The sequence below is a fragment of the Rhinolophus hipposideros genome (assembly GCF_964194185.1).
Source record: "Rhinolophus hipposideros genome assembly, chromosome: X".
Lineage (NCBI taxonomy): Eukaryota > Metazoa > Chordata > Mammalia > Chiroptera > Rhinolophidae > Rhinolophus > Rhinolophus hipposideros.
In genome coordinates this window covers 109824328-109850076 of record NC_138046.1, presented here as the reverse complement: position 1 = coordinate 109850076, position 25749 = coordinate 109824328, and the positions used below count along the sequence as shown (strand labels likewise).

Sequence of the window (25749 nt, the reverse complement as noted above, 5' to 3'; positions counted from 1 at the left end):
CACGTCCCTGGTTGTTTATTGCTAGGTATTTTATTCATTTTGCTGCAATTGCAAAAGGGATTGTTTTTTTTTTGTTTCTTTTTCTGAGATTTCTTTGTTAGTATATAGGAATGCAATGGACTTTTGTATGTTGATTTTGTAGCTGGCCACATTACTGTATTCATTGATTGTTTCTAATAGCTTTTTGGTGGAGTCTTTAGGGTTTTCTATATATGGCATCATGTCATCTGCAAAGAGTGACAATTTAACTTCTTCATTCCCAATTTGGATGCTTTTTATTTCTTTCTCTTGCCTGATTGCTCTGGCAAGGACCTCCAACATTATGTTGAAAAGCAGAGGTGATAGGGGACAGCCCTGTCGTGTTCCTGAATGTAGAGCAAAGGGCTTCAGTTTTTCACCATTAATTATGAGATTAGCTGAGGGTTTGTCATATATGGCCTTTATTATGTTAAGGTATTTTCCTTCTATACCTACTTTATTAAGTGTTTTAATCATAAATGGATGTTGTATCTTGTCAAATGCTTTTTCTGCATCAATTGATATAATCATATGATTTTTGTCCTTTATTTTGTTTATGTGATGTATCACATTGATGGATTTGCGGATGTTGAACCATCCTTGTGCCCCGGGGATGAACCCCAGTTGGTCATGATGAATAATCTTTTTAATGCATTGTTGTATTCTATTTGCTAGAATTTTGTTTAGGATTTTAGCATCAGTATTCATCAGAGATATTGGTCTGTAGTTTTCTTTTTTTGTATTGTCCTTACCAGGTTTTGGTATCAGGGTAATGTTGGCCTCATAAAATGAGTTAGGGAGTACTGTCCCTTCTTCAGTGTTTTGGAAGAGTTTGAGCAGGATTGGTATTAGATCCTCTTTGAAGGTTTGGTAGAATTCACTAGTGAAGCCATCTGGTCCCGGACTTTTGCTTTTGGGAATGTTTTGGATAACTGATTCAATTTCGTTACTGGTGATCGGTCTGTTTAGGTTTTCCAGTTCTTCATGGTTCAGCCTAGGAAGGCTATATGTTTCTAAGAACTTGTCCATTTCTTCTAGGTTACTGAATTTGGTGGCATATAGTCCTTCATAGTGTTCTTGGATGATCTTTTGTATTTCTGTGGCATCCATTACAACTTCCCCTTTAGGAAAATAGTTTTACAAAGCGGTTCTTCTGGGGCTATCAAAGCAGAGTAAAAATCTAACAAAATTAAGATTGTTGCAGAACATACATTTTCAACCAATAGGGAAGACAAACACAGAGCTCTGCAGAGTTCCCTTGACCCAGAGTGGAGTCTCAGATGTCTGAGCCAGCAAATTCAGACAGACTAGGCATAAGCAAACAGTTGGCAGAGTCAGCCCAGTGGGAATATCAAGGCTGGAGTAACTGAGGAGCTCAATGAAAAGGACAAATGACTTCATCCTTCAGTCTGGCAGTCCTGAATGAAGTCTCCCAAGTCCTGCTCCCAAAGGCAATGTTGTACAGGAGTAGTTCCTACTGCTCAAAGAGAAAGTTGTGCACATTTCTTCCCACCTCCAAGTCACACTGGTATCCTGAAATCTGCCTTGGTGGGAGCATTTACACCACAGAAATTGGCAAATGCTATAAATCGGAGCTTATTTCCCTTTGAAGGGCCAATTGCTAAACATTTACCAGCATACCACTGCACAAAGGTCACTCCCTAACCTCTTTGGTATCAGAAGAAATGGGGTGGAGGAACACATGCCCAAAAAGGAGGAGAGTTGGGGTACAGAAGTTACATGTGAGGATGGTGCTCAGGGTTAGAGGTAAGCGATCAACACTACAGTCCTTCCTAAGGAGAAAGGTCAAGAGTGAAGAGGCCACAGCAGACACACTCACAATGGCATACGGTGCTCTCGGAAGTGCCATTCCATGAAGAAGAGGGACACACTTCGCCACAGCTCCCCTGAGAGCCAAGAGACAGCACCAGAAATTGCAGGATGACACTTTTGCTGAGCCAGCCCAAAACTCTTCCCCTCAAATAAGAGGGAGATATTGGAGTGGGGGAAGAGGGGCTGGGTACTAACTTTTACACCATTATGGACGCTCAATGAAGGAACTAGAAAGTGAAAATATGGCAAACTACAAGCTAAATATGGATAACTGCATTCCCACCAACAGAGTGGTGCAGCTGCTATGGAAGGCAGTATGGAGGTTCCTCAAAAAATTACAAATAGAATTACCATATGACCCACCAATCCTTCTCCTGGGTATCTACCGAAAGAATTTGAAATCATTTATACATAAAGACACGTGTGCTCCAATGTTCATTGCAGCTTTGTTTACAGTGGCCAAAACATGGAAACAACCAAAATGTCCTTCGATAGATGAATGGATAAAGAAGTTGTGGTATATATACACAATGGAATACTATTCGGCGTTAAGGAAAGATGATATAGGAACATTTGTGACAACATGGATGGATCTTGAGAGTATAATGCTAAGCAAAATAAGTCAGACAGAAAAAGCAGAGAACCCTATGATTTCACTGATATGTGGTATATAAACCCAAAACAAGACAAACAAATGAGAAACAAAAACTCATAGACACAGACAATAGTTTAGTGGTTACCAGAGGGTAAGGGGAGTGGGGGTGGGTGATGAGGGTAAGGGGGATGAAATATATGGTGATGGAAGGAGAACTGACTCTGGGTGGTGAACACACAATGGGATTTATAGATGATGTAATACACAATTGTACACCTGAAATTATGTAATTTCATTTACAATTGTCACCCCAATAAATAAATTAAAAATATATATATATGGCTAACTGAACACATACACACACTTATCTCCACTTCCTCCCAAACACCACAAGAATTACAGAGGAAGAATTAATAAGATTTAACCTCCAAAGGGCAGAGGAAATAAGACAGGCAAGGACAGTGGATGAGAGATGTCAACAACATTTTGGAAAGTTGATTGTCAAGTGCTGAGTGTCTACCGGGAACAAGACTCAGGGCTGGGGCAGGTAGGAAAAGGGACTACTGGTTTGTTTTTTCATTTTTTTTATAAGCCTAAGAATCTCACTGACTTTTTAAACTACATGCATGTATTATATTGCTGTTATCAAAATAAATTTTAAAAAATAAATCAATGCAAACTTCGGTTGAATGATCTTTAATACTTAGATTTAAAATTGTGATTATTTCTTGATGTAGTAAAACCTCATTAATTTGGAACATAAATTAAAAGAAATGCTACATTAATAGATTCAGATGGTAAAATGTTTCTAATAAATTAAATATCTCTAATAAAAAAATTCGAGAGACTTTATGTCAGATAGGGTATTGCAATTATTTCTAATTATACACCGTTTTCAACAAACAGAATTGCCTTCACAGGGTTATCCTGTATTCTAAATAAAGCACAGTAAATAGAAAATGCTTTGAAATAACAAACTCCCTAATGAGGGATCCTTGGTTTCAATGCTCTTATTCAATTTGAATTCAATTGAGGAAAATTTGTTTTAAGATATAAACCCCAGGAGAAAGCAGATGGCAGTTTTGCAGAACTTTTTGTTATTGATTCAGAGGTGATCAAGATAAATGGATTCAGGAAGCAGGAAGGAAAGAAAAGTAAGGATAGAAAAGTAAAGAAAGATGACAAAATTACTGAGAAAAAGGCCATTTAGTAAATCTTTGAAGAGTATTTGTGGAGTTGATTTTGCAATAAGCTCACTTTTACAAACTGTAATGTGTCAGCAATTTCCAGACTGGGAAACTCTGCAGGACCAAAAAAAGGGAACGCTGTCTCTTCAAAAAATAAACTTTAAGAAAAAAAAAGAAAGAAAAGAGAGAGAGATGGAGGGGGTACCTTCACATTAAAAGAAGAGATTTAAAAGACACATCAATATATTGTAATATATAGACATTATTTAGATTTGGGTTCAAACTATAAATAAATGATGACATAAGGCAACTGGAAATTGGAACATTGAAGATTTGATATTAAAGAATTACTGGTAATTTTTAGGTAAGAATGATATAGTGGTTATACTTGAAAAACGATATAGATAGATGATAGATAGATAGATCGATAGATAGATAGATAGATAGATAGAAATATTTATGGAGGAAGTGATAGGAAGCCCTATCATTTAAATAATTCAAGACAAAGAGTAGATGGGGGTATACATGGGGCAAGACTGGCCATGGTTTGGTTGCTGTTAGGTATGTGTGATGGACACATGAAGTTTCATTATATTGTTTTATTTTTGTGTATGTTTGAAATTCGCCATAATAAAAAAATGGTAAAGTGGCTCCCAATGCTCCCGGCACCCTGGTGTTCATGCCCTTGTGTGATCCCCTCCCTCCCTTTGAAGTACGAGTGGGACCTAAGACTTGCTTCTAATGAATAGAATCTGGCAAAGATGATAGCAGTCCCTCCCACGATTGTGTTACAGTATATAGATTCCATATTGCTAGCAGACTCACTTTCCCTTAGTGGCTTTGAAGAAGCCAGCTGCCATGTGAGAGAGCCTATGGAGAGGGCCACATGGCAAGGAACTGCAGGTGGCCTCTAGGAGCTGAAGGTGGTCTCTGGCTGACAACCATCAAGAAGCTAGATCCATGGTCCTGCAGTTGCAAGGAAATAAATTCTGCCAACAACTTAAGTGAGCTCAGAAGCAACTCTACAAGGTTGGACAATTAAGTTCGTGAACTCATCCTAGAAAAAGTGCTACATACCGCATTACTGAACACCACTGTGGTCACCTTTGAAGTACTCCCCTTGGGAAGCTATGCATGGATGCCAGCACCTAGTTCACAGTGAAGGGGGCTATGCTTACCTCCCATCTCACGCCATATACAAAAATTAACTCAAAATGGACCATAGACCTAACTGTAAGAGCTAAAACTGTAAAACCTCTTGAAGAAAACAAGAGAAAATCTTAGTGACTTTGGGTTTGGCAAAATTTTCTTAATTAGGACTCCAAAAGGACATACCATAAAATAAAAAAAATTGATAAATTGGACCTTATTTAAAAGTTATGCTCTTCAAAAGACATTTTTACAAAAATGAAAAGGTAAGTCATACACTGGGACAAAATATTTGCAAAATGTATATCTGACATAGGTCTTGTGTCTAGAATATATAAACGACCCTAAAATTCAATAATAAGACAATTCATTTTTAAAAGGGCAAAAAAAAATTGAACACTTCACCAAATAAATATGTGGATAGCAAATAAGCACATGAAAAGATGCTCAATATCATTAGGCATCAGGGAAATGCAAATTCAAGCCAGAATGATATATCACCTCATACTCCTAGAATAGCTAAAAATTTAAAAAAATATTGACGATACTGTGGGGACAGAGTCCTAGAGAGCAGTTTCCAGGCTCTTGGCCTCACGTGGAAAGGTGCTGGCTCAGATATTAGATGGCCATCAGCTGTAATCAGATGGCCATCCGCTGTGGCTGGGTGGCCATCAGCTGTTACCGGTTAGCCATTAGCCACTAATATAACTGCCATGGCTACGCTAGGGGGTTGGTTGATTGGTTGGTTGGTTGGCAGGAAGAGAAGCAGACAGCGGATTGCAGCTAGCAAGTGTGGTTAGCAAGCGAGGCGGATGGCAGATCATGTGGATCCTACTTCCTGTGTCTTGCCCAGCCGCCAATGAGACTGGGGTGCAGGAAGACCCCTTGTTGGGGTACTGGCAGATGTTTGTTTTTGTGTCTCGACCAGCCGCCATTGAGAATATACTGGTATGACTCTCCTATCTATGGCTCGGTTGTTGTTCCTTTTTGGCCTCCCTGTATCCTGCGTATCCTGCGTTCTTGTGTGGGGAGCGGCAGCTGAGACCCCACATGACACATGGCGCAGCGAGCAGGGTATGATGCCGGCCAGACCTCTGACGGACGATGGAGCAGTTTATGAGTATGAACACTCAGTCTCAGGAAGCCAGTGAGGAGCGGCGTCGGGAGCAGGAAACGCGATCTGCTTGGGAGAAACGTGACCCCTCGGTGAATTGGTGGTCCTCTCAAGCCTCCGGATGGTACGCTGCCCTATTGGCCAAAGCAAGTGTCGTCTTCCTTTTGGTGGTCTGCTGCTGCCGTGGGTCCTAGAGTTTCGGACATCTTACACCGAGGCCTCCACCCAGTCAGACGCCTGATGCAGCGAGCCGGATTCTGGCCAGGTAGGAATGGTGTCTGACTCTAGGCAGGAGGACAGGTGGCCCACACACAGTGTGTGGTGCCCGGTGGCCACTGTTCTCAGGAGCTGGACCCCCATGGAGGGATGGGAGGACGTGGATGGTTTTCTGACCAGCATAGGCTGGAGAAAGAGAAGTTCCTTGCGGCCCTGTGGGCTGGGAAGTGCTTGCTGAGGCAGACCAGCTGCAGGACTTGTGGTCCCAGGAGGAAACGCTTGCTGAGTCCTCAGTGGAGGATGTGGGTGAGGTCAAGGTCGTCCCTCACCACCAGGTTGGGGAGGATTTGGAGTCCTCGCCCTGCGGAGAGGGCACACATTGTGGGGCCCTGGTGCACAGCCCTGGTGAATGACTGTGGACTGTGGGGAATTGCCTTCTGTGGGGACAGAGCTCCAGAGAGCAGTTTCCAGGCTCTCGGCCTCACATGGAAAGGTGCTGGCTCAGGCAGTAAATGGCCATCAACTATGATTGGATGGCCATCAGCTGTGGCTAGTTGGCCATCAAGTGTAACCAGTGAGCCACTGGCCACTAATATAACTGCTGTGGCTACGCTAGCAGCGGATGGTGGCTAAGCTAACAAGCACGGATTGCGGATTGCAGAGAGGTGCAGATTGCAGTTAGCAAGTGAGGTTGGTTGGCAGAAAAGTGGACAGTGGGTTGCGGATTGTGTGAATCCTGCTTCCTGTGTTTCCAACTCAGCCACCAGTGAGAATATAGTAGTATGACTCCCCTATCTGTGGCTCCGTGGGTGTTCCTGCTTGGCCTCACCATATCCTGCATTCTTATGTGGGGAGCGGGAGCTGAGACCCCGCATGACACCCCACATGACACCTTCGATCCCTGATTTGATGGACCACTTGACTGTTTGCTTGGGAATGTACCACCATGTAATGGAACTGGCAGATGTTTGCTTCCTGTGTCTCCACCGGACACCTTTGAGAATATGTAAGCATGTTGGTTGTGAGCCACTATTGTTCCAGCACGGTACCCTGAGAAACCCTGGCTGTGCCCAGAAAGTAGGTGGATATCGAGGGACACCCCCTGGGACATTACTTGAACTGGACTGGAACTTTTTCTCTTGAGCTGGGTTCCTGTCACATGCCCCTTGTGGAAGACGCTTGTCATGTAGATTGTCAGGCAAGACCCTGTAGGGGTGGAGTGTGGGGACAGAGTCCCAGAGAGCAGTTTCCAGGCTCTCGGCCTCACATGGAAAGGTGCTGGCTTGGGTATTAGATGGCCATCAACTGTGACTAGTTGGCCATCAGCTGTTACCGGTTAGCCATTAGACACTAATATAACTGCCGTGGCTATGCAAGGGGGTTGGTTGGTTGGTTGGTAGGCAGGCAGAGAAGCAGATGGTGGATTGCGGATCGTGTGTGTGGAGACAGAGCCAGAAGTGCAGATTCCAGAGTTAGGATGGCGGGTTGCGGACAGTGTGGATCCAGCCTCCAGTGAGACTATAGTGCAGCCAGCGAGAATATAGTAGTATGACTCCCCCATCTATGGCTCTGTGGGTGTTCCTTTTTGGCTTCATCATATCCTGTGTTCTTATGTGGGGAGCGGGACTAGAGACCCCGCGTGACACCCTGTGTGACAGTGTGGATCCTACTTCCTGTGTCTCGCCCGGCTGCCAACGAGACTGGGGTGCAGGAAGACCCCTCGTTGGGGTACTGGCATTGAGAATATAGTAGTATGACTCCCCTATCTATGGCTCTGTTGTTGTTCCTTTTTGGCCTCATCATATCCTGTGTTCTTGTGCGGGGAGTGGGAGCTGAGACCCTGCATGAAACATACCGAGTGTTTGTGAGGCTATTGAGCAACTGGAATGCTCATGCACTGCTGGTGGAAATAGAAAATAGTACAATCACTTTGTAAAGCAGTTTGGCAGTTGGTGAAAAAGTTACACACACGTACCATACGGCCAGACAGTAGGCAATCACCAACTGCATTACATCTGAATTCACATTTTTTTGCGGAGTCTGTTATGGCGTTTCTTGGTCTTGCTTCAGATTCAGGCAACAACAAAAGGGTGACTATTCTTATTTTTTTTTTGAGTATTCGTTTTTGATTACGGCTATTAACAGCCTATGTTTAAACAGTACCTTAAAAATACATACGACTTGCAAAGCCCATATATTTTGCTTGATCTTTGCATTAGTTCTGTGAGGCAGGTAGGGGAGAGTGGACTTATTATGCTCCTTTCATAGAGAGGCAAATGGAAGCTCAGCAAAGTTAAGCAGCTTACCCAATGTCATGCAACCAAACTACGGCTAAATGCCCCATAATTATGGTAACTAGTATTGTTTTTGTGTATAATTGACGTGCAAAAAAGGTGGCACAAAAATTAACCTTTTTTTTTTTTAAATTAACCTTTTAAATCTAATAGTTACATGTTTTTTAAAGATTGCAGTTTTATATAAATGTTATAATTTTCTTCTGCTTGTAGCCTGTGATACTATTTTCAATAAATGATAATAATTGATGTTTGCTTTTTAAATGAAGTATTAAAAAATTGTAGTACAGGTGACATACAAATAAGGCAAAATTCATTAAGGTAGCTCTTGAAAGACGAATTTGGGAAATTCTACACATTGTGGAAACAGAATAATATAAATCCCCTTTCTGAGAAGGAAAATAGGAAATCAGAACTGAGTTTCCCTTTGAGAAAAGAAGTCAGCATTAATGGAAAGGAACCTATGAAACAATCACTTGGACTTTTCCTTTACCTCGAGACAGGAGTGATTCTCTCTGTCTCAGGATATATACTAAACCCTCTAGGTTCACAGCTCCACAGCTGTACTAGTTGAGCTAAGGTCAAAGGTGCCAATTCCAGCTGCTCTGTTGTTTTTCTTGATGTTTCATCCTCCTTGTGACCTCACTGATGAGGTCCAGGAGCTAAGAGCTATGAGCAGAATTCATCCTTACCTCTTTTAGAATATATATATATATGCCAACCCCTGTTTGGGCAGACCTAAAATTGAGAAATACATTGCAGGCAACTTTATTAAGTCATAAAATAGGGCTAGTGATGGAGATAGTGAAAGATTTCAATTATAACTATAATCTTGAAGCACATTATAAATCCCAAGTGTGGGTCTGCCTTGTCTTTTTGATGGAATGCTCAAGACAGTACCACAAAAAGGTAATTGCTTACTGCTCTTGGAAATTACCAGACACTTCAAAAAAAGTAACAATGCTTTTCTTGTTCTCTTAAAAAGTGGTCAAACAGCAAGATTTTAAAAATGTTCTGCGCTTTTCTAGTAACAGTACAATGCTCCAAACAATTATTTTGGATAATCTCCGTAACTCCCTCCAACCACTACTAACAGTTACTCTTTTATTTTTTATTTTTTTATTTTTTATTTTTCTTTTTTTAATTTATTGGGGTGACATTTGTTAGTAAAATTACATAGATTTCAGGTGTACAATTCTGTATTACATCATCTATAAATCCCATTGTGTGTTCACCACCCAGAGTCAGTTCTCCTTCCATTACCATATATTTGATCCCCCTTACCCTCATCTCCCTCCCCCCACCCCCCTTATCCTCTGGTAACCACTAAACTATTGTCTGTGTCTATGAGTTTTTGTTTCTCATTTGTTTGTCTTGTTCTTTTGTTGTTTTTTGGTTCATATACCACATATCAGTGAAATCATATGGTTCTCTGCTTTTTCTGTCTGACTTATTTCACTTAGCATTATACTCTCAAGATCCATCCATGCTGTCACATAAAGACACGTATTTTTATTTTAAGTTCATTGGGGTGATATTGGTTAATAAAATTATATAGGTTTCAAGTGTACAATTCTATAAAACATTTTCTATATATGACATTGTCTGTTCACCACCCAGAGTCAGTTCTCCATCTATCACCATATATTTGACCCCTTTTTCCCTCATCTACCACTCCCTTCCCCCCTTACCCTCTGGTAACCAGTAAACTATTGTCTGTGTCTATGGGTTTTTGCTTTGTCTTGTTCGTTTGTTGCTTTCAGTTTTATATCCCACAAATGAGTGAAGTCATATCATTCTCGACTTTTTCTATCTGACATATTTTGCTTAGCATGACATTCCAATCGATGGTTACTCTCAGGCAGCGGTTTTTGCAGTGCAGTCCCAGGACAGACAACATCAGCATCACTGGGGAACTTGTTAGAAATGAAAATTCTCAGCCCCACCTCAGACCTACTGCATCAGAAGCTCTGAGGGTAGAGCCCAGCAGTCTGTTTTAACAAGCCCTCCAGAGGATTCTAAGTACGATGAAGTTTGAGGACCACTGCTCTAATAAAACAATGGTTATCAGAGTGAGGTCTCATATGTGCCTTCTAGGTAATCAAAGAACTAACTTCTTGTCACATGTTAATACTGATATGAAAAGTTCTAAATAAAGGAATTTCTAACAGAAGTTTCCCGGGCCAGGTGCCCATCAATATCACAAGTTCTTTTGGATAACTTCCCCCCTCAGGGCATCACCTGAGATAAGAGGGGGGAATTTCTCTTCTAAGACTCGGAGTTCACCTTTGCCCCATCTCACTCCTCCTGTAGTGGCGCATGTTCCACAGAGCCCACCACACAGCTAATTTCAAAATGCACTGCTGTCTTATGTATGCTAACTTGATTCTTGGGGTTTAAATTGCTTGGTGGTCGGAGGAATAGTGGATGGGGGGAGGGGGGTTCACAGTGTGAGGTATATAAATGATGAACATCTAAGTATTACCTTGTCTTGTACACCTGAAACTAATAAAAAAATAAAATAAAATGTTATATCTGAAAAGAAAAATTGCTTGGTGGTTAAACAACGTGCAGGTGCCCAATCTCACCCAATTAGCTTGATGCTGCCTCAAAGCTACCAGACCAACTCTCTCTTCTTTTATTTCCAGAGGACAGCTCTTTCTCTTGTCCCAAACTTCCATTCATTCATTCACTCACAAAATATTTACTGAGCACACAGTACTTGACAACTGTGTTTCTAGGTGCTGGTAAAGCAGCAGTGAGCACAACAGACAGCCCCACCACCGCACAAGATCACAGCTTCTGTCTGTCTGTCTATCTGTCTTGTTAACACACCTTTCACCCTTGAGTTCAAAGCTTAAGCATGTTTTCACTGAGGTCCATGGTCTGCTGTGGCTCATGCACCACAGGGCAGCGCACTGTGGTGGACACAGCAGGGGTTTGAGGTGAAAGGGACTTGGCTTCGAATCCTAGCTTTACTGAGTCAGCTAGAACATTTGACAAGTAACTTTTCAGTTCTCCAAGTCTCATTTGCCTCATCTATAGAAAGGACACAGTATAATACCCATCACACACAGTTTTTGCAAAGACTAAATGAGACAGAGTACAGGGCAGAGCACCTGGCAAATACAGAGTAAGGTCAACTTCCCTCTCCTTTCACTAGAAAAGCAGGGTTCTTTTCTGCTCCGGCCTGTAGGTCATCCTTTAACTTTAGGTCAAATCTGTTCTCTCCACAACCACCTGGACTTTCATTGCATGTTTTGGATTTATCTGAGCTGTTCATTAAAAATAGATACCTGAGCTTCATCCCAGATTTAGGGGTCGGGGACAGAGAGCGGGAAATCTGCTTCTTGAACAAACTTACCAGGTGATTCTTTGCACACTGAAGTCTGGGTTAGCTTCTCTGAACTCCCGCCCCAAGGCACTTCTTGCTTTTCTCAAAAGAATTCACCAAAAAGCTTACTAACTTGTCCCACTTTCCTCCTCACTTCACCTTCCCCAAGTTACACAGTAAGTCCTCACTTAATGTCATCAGTAGGTTCTGTGACTTTAAACAAAATGATATGTAATGAAACCAGTTTTACCATAGGTTAATTGCTATAAACAAGAGTTAGAGTCCTGCAGCATCTCATCAACAATATAATGAAATGACATTAAACAAAATGACATTATTCGAGGACCTGCTGTAGCTTAAAGAGGAGGCAAAGTGTCATGGTTGAAAGATCAACCTTGAACACAAACAGGTTTGAAATCAAATCCCAGCTTCACCACTTACCAGTGGTTCTCAAAGTGTGGTCCCCCAGCAGCAGCCTCCCTTGGGAACTTGTTAGAGAGGCAAGTCCTTAGGACCCACCCCAGTTGGACTGAATCAGAAACTGCGGGTGGGGTTTTAACAAGCCCTCCAGGTGATTCTGATGTCAAGTCAAGTGTGAGAACAAATGCCACTTATTAGCTGCAGTGACGCTGTGCAGATTCACAGCTTCTAAAGCCATTTCCTCATCTGTGAAATACTGAAAGTACTAACTGTGTAGACTTGTGATAGTGAAATGACATGATACATATAAAGAGCGTAGTAATAGTAAACAATAAATAGTTATTGTTATTATCATTAAGAAAACTGTCCTTTGTCCCATAGATTCTATTAAAGTTGGGCTGTTTGTGTTTGAGCCATCTTAAATGACTCAAAGCTTACCTGCTAACTAGTCTTATTTCCCACTCCATCCCAACCAACTGGAATGCCATTCATTTACTGCTCCACAGCCCTCTATCTCCGTGCATTCACTATTCCTGCTCCACTTGCCCAGAATAGCCTTCCATTTTCTGCCCACATAGTCCAAATATTACTTCTCCCAAAAGGACATCTGTTACCAGGTCTTGCCTGACAGCTCCAGGCCAAATGACTCTTTTTTAAAACTGTCAGTTATCATCTGTGTTGCAGGATTTAACCCCTAAGCACATGCATGCCCGCTACTGGTGGGTTTTATTTCATATCTAATTGTCTTGTTAATTACAGTGAAGCTTTTGGGAAACAGAGATGGTACCTTATGGTTCTTTTAAAATCTCTTCCCTGCCCAGCTCTGGTATACACTAAAGGAGTAAACAAATGAACAAACTCCGAGAGCAGAGCCCAGGCTCTTTAAGGCACACTTGGAGAAACATTTTTAAAACACAGACTTTTAAAAGTGATAATAATTATAGTAGCTTAAGTTTGTATAAGCCTTCATGGTTTAAAAAATACTTTGATTTTTTTTTATTAGTTTCAGGTGCACAAGACAAAGTAATACTTAGACGTTTATCATTTATATCCCTCACACTGTGGATACTTTGATATTTTTAACCGAGCCTAGTTGTCACAAAAACCTTGTGAAGCAGGTATCGCTATCCCTGTTTGCACATGAGGAAACAGATTCAGATTATTCTCAGGACTTGCCCGAGGCTATAGAACTAGTGAATGGCGTAGCTGGGACTCCAACTCCAGTCTCCCGCTGCACGTTTTACTTCGCTACTTCGGTTTGTTGAGTGTATTACTGTTGGTTGTATCCTTCATGTGCTGCTGTGCTATGATCTCTAAATTCAGCTCTCCGATTGAAAGCGAGTGCTGCTCAAATGATGATGGGCCTTTCTGCGGCTTTGGATGTCAAGCCCGGGCCCATTTGGAGAATGAGAAGTACAGCCTCACCTGGTGTTCCTAAGCGGGCCTGAGCAATGGTCAGTTTTTCATGGGGTGCTTGGCACTGGCAGCTGGTTTCATCTGCAAATGGGGCAGGTGCATTCAGGGTCTAGAAGGGAAAAAGAGAAAGGGAATATAGTCTGACAAATTTTCCTTTGGCACTAACTTCCCCTGAAGTTTTATTTCTGTTGGCTATACAGGCATGATCAAGAAGTAGACTACATCTGCTGAATCTTTCAGAAAAAATACTGTACTGTTAGAAACAAGAATGGGGCCATCATCACTGAAACTTTTTTTTTTGACTGATGCTTCAGAAATAATAAGAGCTCTTTAGTGTCTACTATATGCCAGGTACCAGATGAGGTACTACGAATATGTTATCTCTTTTAGGCCTCACAACACCCTGCGATGGCTGGATCCTTCTATCCTTCTGTAGTATAGGATAATACATCTCCAGTTCATAGAAAAGGAAACTGAGGCTCAGTAGGATTAAGAAATATGCTAAGTCATGCCCTTGGAAAGTCACAATGCTCAGCTTTGAACATTTCACAACCAACAAGGGCAGACTTCAAGCACTAAGACTTACCCACACCCCAGGGTACTCAGCTCGAAGGAATGCCATACTCATCAGTGTGGCAGACATCTCCTGTATTTCACACACACCAGTCTGGCCAATCACAAACGCTGACATCTCTTCAATGCAAAGGCAAAGACGTTATCTGCTTCCTGGGAGGGCCTACACACAACAGTATTTCTGGCGGGCTGCAGATAACTGTTCCTATGGTACCTCCAACAGCCACCAACGGCTGGAGGCCCCGCCCCGGGCAGCTGGGGCTGGGGCTCTGGGGAGCGCTGTGAGAGAGATGTAGTCACTTGGAAGCCTGCCCAGGAAGTGGCTCTGCAGTTTTTAGTCAGCCTCTTAAAATGAAAACATCACTCTCCAGACAGAGGAAGACAAAGCCAGCGGTATTTTTGTAAACAGGGCGAATGCAATCCAGAGTGGTTCATTTGTAAGCTTTGAACTATGTCATTACCATGGTCATCACTGTAGCATCTTTGGCATTTCTGAAGCTGAAGTTGATGAGTCACTGTAAACATTACTCATAATATTGCTGCATGAGTTATTTCTTAGAGATAGAAACAAGTGCTCCTCAACCTGGAAAGACTCAACTGAAGAATGAGCCATGCGTTTGAAGAGGGGCTATGACCCACTTCTGCCATTCAGTTATTCATTCACTCATTCAAATATATGTCAGGCACTATCTTAGAACTGGGGATAGAAGTAGGGATAAGACCGGTCCTGTCCTGGAGGAGCCCCCGTTCTCCTTTGCCTGCCAAGACCGGATCCTGCCCTGCCCCCACCCCTCTCCCCATTGTAGCACCTTCCGCTCTGGAAGCTGGAATCCTGCCGCAGAGTTGTTTGGAGACCTCCCAATTGCCTGAGACTTTCTTAACCCCCACCCTCCCATTCAGAGACCTGAAAGCATACCAAGACTTGGGACATGGATTCAGAAAACTTAAGTGTGTTATTGGTTCTTTTTCAAATACATTAAAGTGACTTTGTGGGCCATGCTGGGCCATAGCAGCGTTTGTATGTGGCCAAAGGAGGCTCCATAGCCACAATCTGGGGTTCAAATCCCCTTTTCAGCACTTATAAGCTGTGTATTCTAATTTGACTCTCTTGGTTGAAAGGAACTGACACTCACTGAATTAGCTCAAGAGATGAAGGATCCTTTTAAGGCTACCCTGGCACAGAAACTATGAGGAAAACAGGAGCAAAGGGGCAGAACACACAGTCAAGCGTTTCCTAGCACATGCTCTGTGATTCATATGAGCTCAGTGTTTACAGGGTGAATAAATAGGGGAAATAAGAAAGGAAGGAACAGAATTGATTCTGGGGCAGCAATCTGAAGGGTGGCCATTCTAGAATGGGAGAAGGTTTTTGTTTGAAAAGGCATATTTAATATTCAATAATTTTATATTTGGGGGAAAAATCCTACCCTTTTCAACACACAAGTCATAGAAATCAAGCCTCTGGACAGGTAGAGATCATTGGAGGATAGACTCTGCCCCCCACCCCAGGAAGCCATATTCCAAATTCAGAGTTGGGGAGGCACATAAAATTGTTATGTTTGACAGAAAAGAGCAAGGACATTAAAGGGTTAAGAAGCCCTGGCCCGGCACCCTGGACCTCACATGTGCAGGGGCCTTTCCAGACCACTCACTTGGAGCTACACTGCACTAAATTTAAGTGCAGTATAGATTTTTTAAGATTTCAGAACACCCAGTCATTGCATGTGAATATGTTCCCTAATTGTTGTGCAAGTTCTGCTTATGTTAAAACTGCACCATAGTAACATACCAAAGCCATATTCCCATCGGGCTTTTTAATGGGGAAGACATTAGATACTGGGCATTTCATTGGCAGAATGTATTTAAATGGACATTGTCAAATACTTAAAACAAAAAAGCTATGAAGCGCTATATAAGATATACAATGCAAACATTACCTGAGTGCAAAAACTGGTCAGTAGAACCTGTTCTTATGTCATGTGCATCACTGACTAACCAATGGACCAGTTAGACAGCAAGTTAATCATCCAATCAGAATTTAGCATAGCACTGCTGATGGTGACAACCACCACAGAATTGCTTGTTTAAGCTAAGCTATTCTTAACTACAGTGGGGAAATCCAGTCAGACAGGCCTGAGTTCAAATCCTAGGTTCATTATTTAATATTCATTTGATTTTTTAAATTGGAGTTTTAGGGAATTTTTGGTTCTTAACCTCTCTAACCTCGGTATCCTCATGTATAGAAAGGGATAATAAAATGATCAACCTCATGAAGCTATTGTGAGAAGTAAATGAAATGATATGTGTGTGTTACTATCTTCCTTTTGCCTCTCCAGAATCCAATCTCTTCCTATCCTTCTCTACTCTTCTCTGCATGGCTTCCTATATGGACTGCACCAATGGGCTCTGTTGCCTTCCTGCTTCCAATTGGGTTGGGTCCATGGGAAGCATGCAAAACACTGGAAGGCAGGACAAGCGTGAGCTTAGGGTATTTGTCTCCCTGACTTCCTATCTTCTAAGGGGCAGTATGTTGATTCTGTCCTTCTACTGAAACCCATAGCTTCTGTGAGGGGGCCCTTTTTATAGAGCGCTCGCCGGAGTTCTGGTAGTCACACTCTCCTCCAGTCCTTTGATGCCTAAGGGTGCACACTATCCACTGAAGTTTCCTTAAACCCTGCCCATGCCTTTGTAAGTAATCCCCTTAATAGACTCTCTTTAATTTTCTTCAGAGCAAGCCATCTGTGTCTTGACAGGGCCTTGACTGATACAGTATATGTACCCGTCTGATGCCAAGCTCAATAAATGTTAGCTAGCAAATGTTGACAAGGCATATTAGAAGCACAATTGAAAAGTGAATTACCCATAGTTAATAAAGTCGTAACCATCTCAAGGATGTCTTCCAGTAGGGCAGAATTTTACCACGACAAAACACTTTAATCAGGAGATGCAAAAGAGACAAGAGCAGGACTTCGGAAAGACTCTACTTCTCCAGATAGGCTTTGCAGTTTCAGAACCTCAAATTCAGAATTACTAATACACATTACAAAATTTCATCCCTCAGTCTCATACTGTTAGGTTTGCCTTTACCTGAATCTGAACACAATTTTTTAAAGCCTGATTTTATTTGGGATCAGAATATTTTAGTCTTTTGAAGACAGAGAGGAAAGAAAAAGCAGATCTTACAGTGAGGCCCAACAGTGACTCACTGGATGCTTGGATTGTGTTATTGATTATGTAAAATCTCATATCAGGCAGCTGGTACAAAGCCTTAACAGCTGCCAGAGCAGTGGAGGAAAAGGAGGCCTGGTATATGGCTCAGGACCAAGTATCCGTTTTTTGTTTAGCTAAGTATAGTATGCACATATTATGAAGTAATAGGCACCATTAAAAAAAACGGCAAGACAGATACATATGTGCTGACAGAGAACAATTTCTAAGACATTTTGTTGAATACAAAAAGCAAGTCATAAAATAATATATGCAATATGTATGCATGTTATATAGTATGATATCATATATGGTAAAGAGAGAGAGAAATAGGTAATTGTGTAGAAATAGTTTAGAACTCTGCCCTCCAATATGGCAGCCATCAGCTACATGTGGCTATTTAAATTCAAATTGTAACTAATTAAAATGAAATGAAATTAAGAACTCAGTTCCTCAGTCACACTAGCCATATTTCAAGTGCTCAGTAACCACGCGTAGCTAGTGGCCACTATATTAGTGCCACCATATTAGATGCAGTGCTACTATATTAGATATAGAACATTCCTGTCATCGCAGAAAGTTCTATTGGACAGCACTAGCCTAGAAGGACACACAACAAATTGTTAGCTGGAGTTACCTTTGGGGAAGATGGCATTGGGAGAAGAGATGAAGGGATATTTTCATTGTTTACTCCATATATATCTGTTATTTTGTTTTACTTTTACAATGAGAACACATTCAAGTAATGTATCTAATTTAAAATAAATTTAAAGAAATAATTCCTCGTCAGTGAATTCAGAGACGTAGGAAATTTAATCAAGGATCAGGTGCCCCACATGAGGGGAGAAAGAGGTGTCTGACAGGAAAAGAGAGGTATTTTGAAAAATAACAATTATCTACTAACTGTTAAATTATATTACTCCCAGGTATGTGGAACATTTCAAACTCATTTGAACTTTTAAAAACAATTTGTCTTCTTAATATCTACCCACTACTCATTATTTCAACATCCAACAAACACTATTTGAGAGTTTGCTGTGTGCCGGGCAATGTTTCAGGTTCTCAGGACACATCAGGGAACACAACAGACAAAGAAACCTGCCATTGTGATGCTTAAAGATAATAAACAACAAAAAAGAATGCAAAATGTGTAGTATGTTAAAAGATATTAATTTTGAATAGGGAGTGATATGAGGCAACCTGTTAAAACAATGAGGTAAGGAAGGCAGATGGGGAATGTAGGGGGTATAACTGTAAATAGAACAGTCAAGGAAGTTGATCTACAGAGAGTGCCAAAAAATGTATACACATCTTAAGAAAGGAAAAAACTGTATTAAAATCATAATACTCAATATACACTGATAACAAGATGAATGCAAGTCACATGTATACATGTTTTGGCACCCCCAGTATGTGTAAATACAGAGGGTGCGAAAAACATGTATACACATTTTAAGAGATGTTATCATAAAATGCATATACATTTTCTTGGCACCCCAGTATATAAAGGATCAATTGAGCCATGTGGAGAAAAACTGGTCTAGGCAGGGAAAACAGCAAGCGCAAAGGCCTAAGGCAGGAGCATGCCCGGCTTCTTCCAGGAATAACAAGAAGGCCAATATGTCTGGAGAAGTGAGAAAAAAGGAAAAATAATAGGAGATATAGCCAGAGAGGTGAGGCAGAAGAACGGGATGGGAGGTATCCAGTGGTGTGAGATTTTTAGGATTCTGTAAGGGAAAGACTGGCTTTCACTTTGAGGAGATGGGAGCCATTAGCGAGTTTTCAATAGGGAGCAATATGAGCTAACCTAGTTTTAACAGGACCAGGCGACTGCTATATTGAGAATAAACTGTAAGAAAAACCACTGAGGTACCTGGAGTCAGAATCAGGCAAGAGTAAATGGAGGCTGGAGCCAGGGTGACAGCAGTGAAGGTGGTGAGAAGGGGTCAGATTCTGGATAGATTTTGAATAAAACAATCGGGGATTGATTGGATGTAGAGTGTGGAAGAATTAGAGGAGTCAGGATAACTCCAAATTACTGGCCTGAAGAACTGGAAAGTTCATTGCCATTCCTTAGGATGCAAAAGACCCTGAAAGGATATAGGTTTGAGGGTGGGAGCGACAGGAATGAGGAAATCAAGAATTCCCTTCTCACACATTTGGTTTAACAGGCCTATTAGATCTCCAAGTGAAGATGTCAAGTAGGCAGTTGGATATACAAGTCTGGAATTTTGAACACAGGACTAAGCTAGAGATACAGGTTAAGAAGCTGTCAGAATACAAATGATCTTTAAAGCCACTAGATTAGATTCATTCATTCAGCTAAGGCAGGAGTGTATGCCGAAGACAGCTCTTCTGATGAGGAGACATTGTATATTTATGGCCAGTCTTCCCCAACTACAATGGAAGCTCCAAGTATACAGGGACTTGGTCTGTCTATTCATTGCTACATCCCTTCTTCCTACGGCAGCACCTGGCATGTAGAAGGTCCTCAATAACATTTGTTGAATGGGGGAATTTAAAGTCACTGGAGAGAGAATGATTATTGATAAAGATGAAACTCAAATAAATACACATATCATTTTTTCTTATAATCATCATACTATATACTATCAAAAAAAACTCAGGGAAATAGAGAAGATAGCAAAATTCACCAAGAATTCTACCTCTCAAATACAACCATTGTTAAAGTTGTCTATATTTCTTATCAGGTTTTCTGATATGTCATATATACATGTTAACAACTTTGGAATCTTACTGCTGTATAGACAGTTTTTTTTCACTCGATATAGCATGATTATTTTATCATGTCATTTAAATAGTCTTCAGCCTCACTATTTTTTAAATTAATACACTGTTTGGAGTTTTAGGTTCACAGTAAAATGAGCAGAAGGTACAGAGATTTCCATATAACTCTCACTAATTTTGATAGCTGTAAAACATTCCACTGAATAGAAAACCATAATTTATTTAAATATTTCAGTTCTTGAATATTAAGTTGTTTATATTTCAATAATACAAATAACATTCTAAACGTAATTCTGAACCTCTGATTATTTCCTTAGGATAGATGTCTAGGAGCTGAATTACTTAGATCAAGGGTACGAACATATTAAAGATAAATAGTTGAAGAATATTTTAACATATTTTGGTAAATTACCTTCTACAAAAGCTGTATCATTTTTACGCACATTATAATGTATGAAAGCACCTATCTTGCTGCCATCTCACTGGCACTGAGTATTGTTGTTGTCAATTTTATAAACCAAAAAATGGTACCACACTGTTTCAATTTGAATTATTTTGATTACAAGATTGAATACTTCTCAAATGTTTATTAATCATTTGTGTCTTTTTCTGAGAAAAATCTATCCTTTGCTCATTTTTCTATTGTAGAGAACAAGTATTTTGAAGTCAGTTAAAAGCAAAACAATAGCACGGTTAAAAATTATTTTAAATAGCTTTTTAAAATGCATTTTCCAACTTTATCTAGAGTCCCTTCATAAGAAGTTCATTTTTTAAAACTAATGTGTGAACATTAACATCTAGGTCAGGCTAGTAATTAATGCCCTACTAGCAATCAGGGATCAGAATTTTTATCATGTCCTAGGGATACAGGCCTTCTTAAAACACCGACCACCCATAAGCTATAACACCACCGCCACCTGACCACCACCATGTGGCCAACCAAACTCCACAGCAGTGGATTTCAAATAGCTGGAAGACTCTCAGTACTATAATACCACATTTCATTGATTGTAAAATGTACATTTCCCCCCACATTTTAACATTTCTGAGATTAGGAGGGGGTCTTATAAGAAATGTTATCTTAAAATCAGTGTTGGCAATTTTCTGACATTTTAACACCTCTAAAACGGACGTTCATCTTAGAATTAATGGTATCTTCAATTCATGAAATACATAGATGCTATTAACATAGAAAATAATCATCCTTACCTAGAGATTAAAAATTCCATACCCTAAATCAATGTTTTCTTAGGTCATTGATCATAAGGAGTTTATAATGAATATCAATAACAATCTTATATCTGATTCATAGCCCATCTCCTTCCTCAAAGTGCTTGAGGTGACTTTAAAAAAATAAAATTTGAAAGTTTAAAATAATAGTTGCAAGATATGGGATAAGGAGGGAAATATGAGTTTTATAAAAAGATCAGGGGTGAAACGAGCACACAGGAATACCTATCACGGTCCATCAACATTTCAAAAAGGTGGGCCACAAAATGGCTTTAAGCTCCCAGCAGTTAAAGCAAAGAAAAAGACAAAGTTACTATTGTCCTTAAGAAAAAAAAGAAAACCCAAAAACCGAAATAGCTATTAAAGAGAAGCACAGCATTTCTTGATGTCTAATTTTCTAGAAATTCCTCCCATGGTGCTCCAATAAGGGGCAGGCGGAGTGATGTCATAGTGACACCATATGCTCCACAACCACCCCCAGGGTAAAGACAATTCCGTTTTTTGTTTGTCTCAGTAGCGCTCTCCATGCAAGGCAGAGTTCCAGAACCAAAAAGCAGTTCAAAAAAGCATTTCTACAGGGGTCAAACATGCAGTCTGAAAATGCAGTGCCTTCCCTCAAAGCTGAATCCAAGAGCAAGATTTAGAATACCGAGACCAGGGTTTTCTAATGTAGGATGAGCAAGACAATCTGTTAGAGAATGACACTTAGATTTAGTTTTCATGTTAAAAAACAAGGAGAGACACATTACCACTATCTAATTCTAACATACTAATTTACACGGGTGCCCCATCTCTGCCAACATGAAGTCTATGAGGTGTCCTCAAGGAAGAATGCAAGATGTTGTACGATAGAGAAGGAAGACCTGGGTCCCCTGACATTTTTCATATGCTTTCAGCTTATTGCAATATAATGCAGCTCACCAGGGCCTGGATAAGTATATTCGTGGATTATATTATCTAGTCTTAACTAAACCAATACTCACAATATCAGCAGGTGGCTTAAAACATTTCCTGCAATGAAATAGGAAATCAAGCTAACACAAGACAAGGTGAACAACAGGAAAAGTATCAGAGCTGACCCTCCTACTCCCTGCATAAGTTCTGTATCCACATTACCTGGTGTGAACAATGATGACCTAAGCAGATCTGATAAGACAGCTGAATCAAAAATTATTACAAAGACTATTTGAAATATCTGCTACCATTAGCATTAAACGTCACTTGGAGCCTATATTGTACCTTGAGATATTAGCTAATGATGGCACGAAGCTATGTAATAATGACCATGATACTTAAAAATGAAACATCAAGAACATGAAGACAAGCCTCTACGACGTTTTCAGCAAGGTTTCAAGACATGTGATACTCAATCCAGTAGTTTGTAAAATATTGTTACATGTGATGATACATGGTTAGAAGCCTTTTTCGATTTTCCATAATTCAATAGAGAAAAACCAAAAGTCTCATACCATTACAGAAACACTGGCTCTTCACGCCACGGTAAAACTGGCTGCTCTGATGTGTAGGGGAAAAAACTGATGTCAAACTAAAATGCATTCCTTTGTCAGCAAATATATTTAGAAGACATATAGAAAACATTGCTGAAGATGGGAAGAAACAAGCACAAGAACAAATTATACAGTGTGGGAAGCTTGCTGTACAGTTGGAAAGAAGTACAGATATTTCTAACATGTCTCAGCTTGAGGTATTTGCTATTTCAATAATAAAACCTCTTTTTTTTGAGCCACTAAAGGAAAGATGTTCCAAAGAAGAAAGATTTTCCAAAGAAGATTGATTCTGCAAAATGACTTCTTTAATAAAAACAATGTTTTATAGAAACACTCTATAAGTGTAACTACCAATGAGGTGATTGCTTTACTCTTGGACCCAAATCTCCCACATATTTGAGAAATACTTGTCTTCTTTTCATGAACCTTCCTCTATTGGCTCTCTAAATGCTGTTCCTCAGGGTTCCATCTTGGAAGATTATGGGGTTCAGAAGATTAATTTAACCAGATCTCATACAGAGACAGGAAAATGTAAAAGGAGGATTCTAATAAATAGCTTCAATCACAGCTCTTCTATTTTTCTTTCCTTTAAAGACATGATAGGATGGCTTGGGGCAGTTATTTTCTAGAATTTGCCCTACAGCAGAATTATCCTGAGACATTCTTGCTAGCTAAACCATTCCATCCACTTCCTTCTGAGTCTAGAAACTGACTTTCTCTGAGGCCAGGGCATTGTTAGAAAGAGCATATGGACTGGGCGCCATGGATTTTAATTCACAGATTACCTGACTAGGGCTTGACTGGTCCTAGAAATAAGGCAAGTTTAGTTCAAGGGCTCACTTACATTCTCCTGGGACTGGATATCCTGAACCCTGGAGGCCTGAGCACATTCAAGCTCTGTTAGTGGCCAAAAGCTGTAATTTTAAGTAGGATCTGACACCATTCCTTAGAGTGCTATCTATCAGCTAACCAGAATTGTTTGGAAATGGGTAATCTGTTGTAGAGGACACTCTCTATCCATTACTGTGGTCAGAATATCTTTAAACTTTGTATTAAAGCATAGTATACATATAGAAATGTACATATATCCTGAGTTTGCAGCTCACTGAACAAGCTGAACACAGACAGCATCCAGATCAAGTAACCAACCACCCTGCCAGCATCCATCCTGAGGCTCCTTCCACTATCCTGACTTCTAACATCATAGATTAGCTTTGCCTACTTTAAAAATATTTTATAGAACTGGAATTGTGTAGTGTATATTCTTTTGTATCTGGCTTCTCTCATTCAATGTTATGTTTGTGAGATTCATCCACATATTCTGCAGGTGTTGGTAGATTCTTCATTCTCATTACGATGTAGCATTGCATTGGGTGAATATAGTACAATTTATTTATCCATTCTACTTCTGCTAGGCATTTGGGTAGTTTCCAGTTTGAGGTTATTATGAATAATGCCACTGAGAACATCCTAAAATTAGTTTTTAAGGGCCATATATACAAATTGCCTAGGAGTAGAGGCACTGGGTCAAAAATATTGACTTTGAATTTCTAAATTTACTACAAAGAGCCTAGACATCTGATTTGTTTCTACTCCTGGTCCTGGAAGCAGAAAATGTGACATTGGAGAGCTAAATGTAGCATTTCTCCAAGTGCATCCAAGCACTTCTTGCTTCTGAACTTGAGAAGCTTGAGCAGGTGATTCTTTGCTCACTGATGTTGGAAAACTGGATGTAGTGGAAACAGGGGGCTTTCGGAGTCAGACAAACCTAATTTGAAACCCCAGCTTCATAAATTAGTATTCGATCTTTGGGGGATTACTTAATTCTTGGCTTCCTTACGTATACTATGGGGAATAGTAATTCCTGTTTCAGGTCTGCAGCCTGGTTTAATGAGGTAACACATAGAAGGCATTCAGCACAGTCCAACACAGTGTGTACTATAAATAGTTGTTCCATTCCTCCATTTGCCCGCAGGAAAAAATGAGTGAGCCCTCTAGCCTCAAACCCAGTATAAAACAATGAACCTTATAACTAAACAATTTGGACATAAACTAGAACTTAGTCTTATGTGAGTGTGCCTGCAGTCAATGTTAGGCACACTAGAGGTGAAGCACAGAAGCCTTTGTGTACCAGAACAGGCCATCGACATCATTTGGTTGGCAATAGGCTGTACACATCGTTCATGATGCTTCTATTAACCTATTATTATTGTTGTTACTTTTCACAAATGCCAGTTTAAATAACCCTCAGCATTATTTTACACTGATGTCGGGTTCAGTCTGCATGCATTACTGAGTGGAAAACAAAAACGCCAAGTCAAAGACTTTGGTGGGAGGGAGGAGATTATATGAAATGAATCCTGCTCAGTGGGCTGGTCCTGTGTGGCCCTGCACATTATTACACAGGTGCATGCCACCAGGGCTTGCTGCTTTATTTTCTAATCACTGTGTTTTCAAGTGTGCCTTCAAGATTGTTGAGTGCTAAACTCTCTTTATCCCCAAGCAGGGTCAGCTTCCTCAGCCTCCCATACAACCTGGTTCATGCTGGGATAAAGAGGAAGGTAGGAATGTTAAAACAATAATGCTATGGTCTAAAGCCAGCAACTGGTAATCAGATCCTAGCAAGGTAGAGGCTGTTACCTGGGAGATTATTGGAAGAAAATAGGCCTAGCTTGCAATGACTTAGTTTGTTCCTACCTCCCTTGCTTTCTGCTTTTCATTCTACCCCAGGGGATCAGACGAAATAAATCTTTTTCTACATTTGTTTCACTAAGGGGCACCGAGAAGCTTTGTGTGGGCACCAGAGAAAGATGCCAGGGTTTCAGGACTGTGGTCTGACTGACTCACTGTTGGACTTCAATCCCAAGTATTAAGCTTAGATAGATAGCATCGGTTAGACAAGGCTCT

At 40.5% G+C, this 25749-nt stretch overlaps 1 protein-coding gene across 4 annotated transcripts in view; it reads right to left on the bottom strand.

The window, feature by feature from the left end:
- Positions 1-25749, bottom strand: part of PCYT1B (phosphate cytidylyltransferase 1B, choline) — a 117216-nt gene that overhangs the window by 58518 nt on the left and 32949 nt on the right. For 3 of the 4 annotated variants that reach the window (XM_081043396.1, XM_081043397.1, XM_081043398.1), the window contains exon 2: positions 13586-13685. In XM_081043396.1, the coding sequence (XP_080899522.1) occupies positions 13586-13685 (100 nt within the window). Of the gene's footprint in view, positions 1-13585; positions 13686-14162; positions 14314-25749 lie in introns of those variants that run through there. The other variant, XM_081043395.1, reaches the window with a different exon arrangement.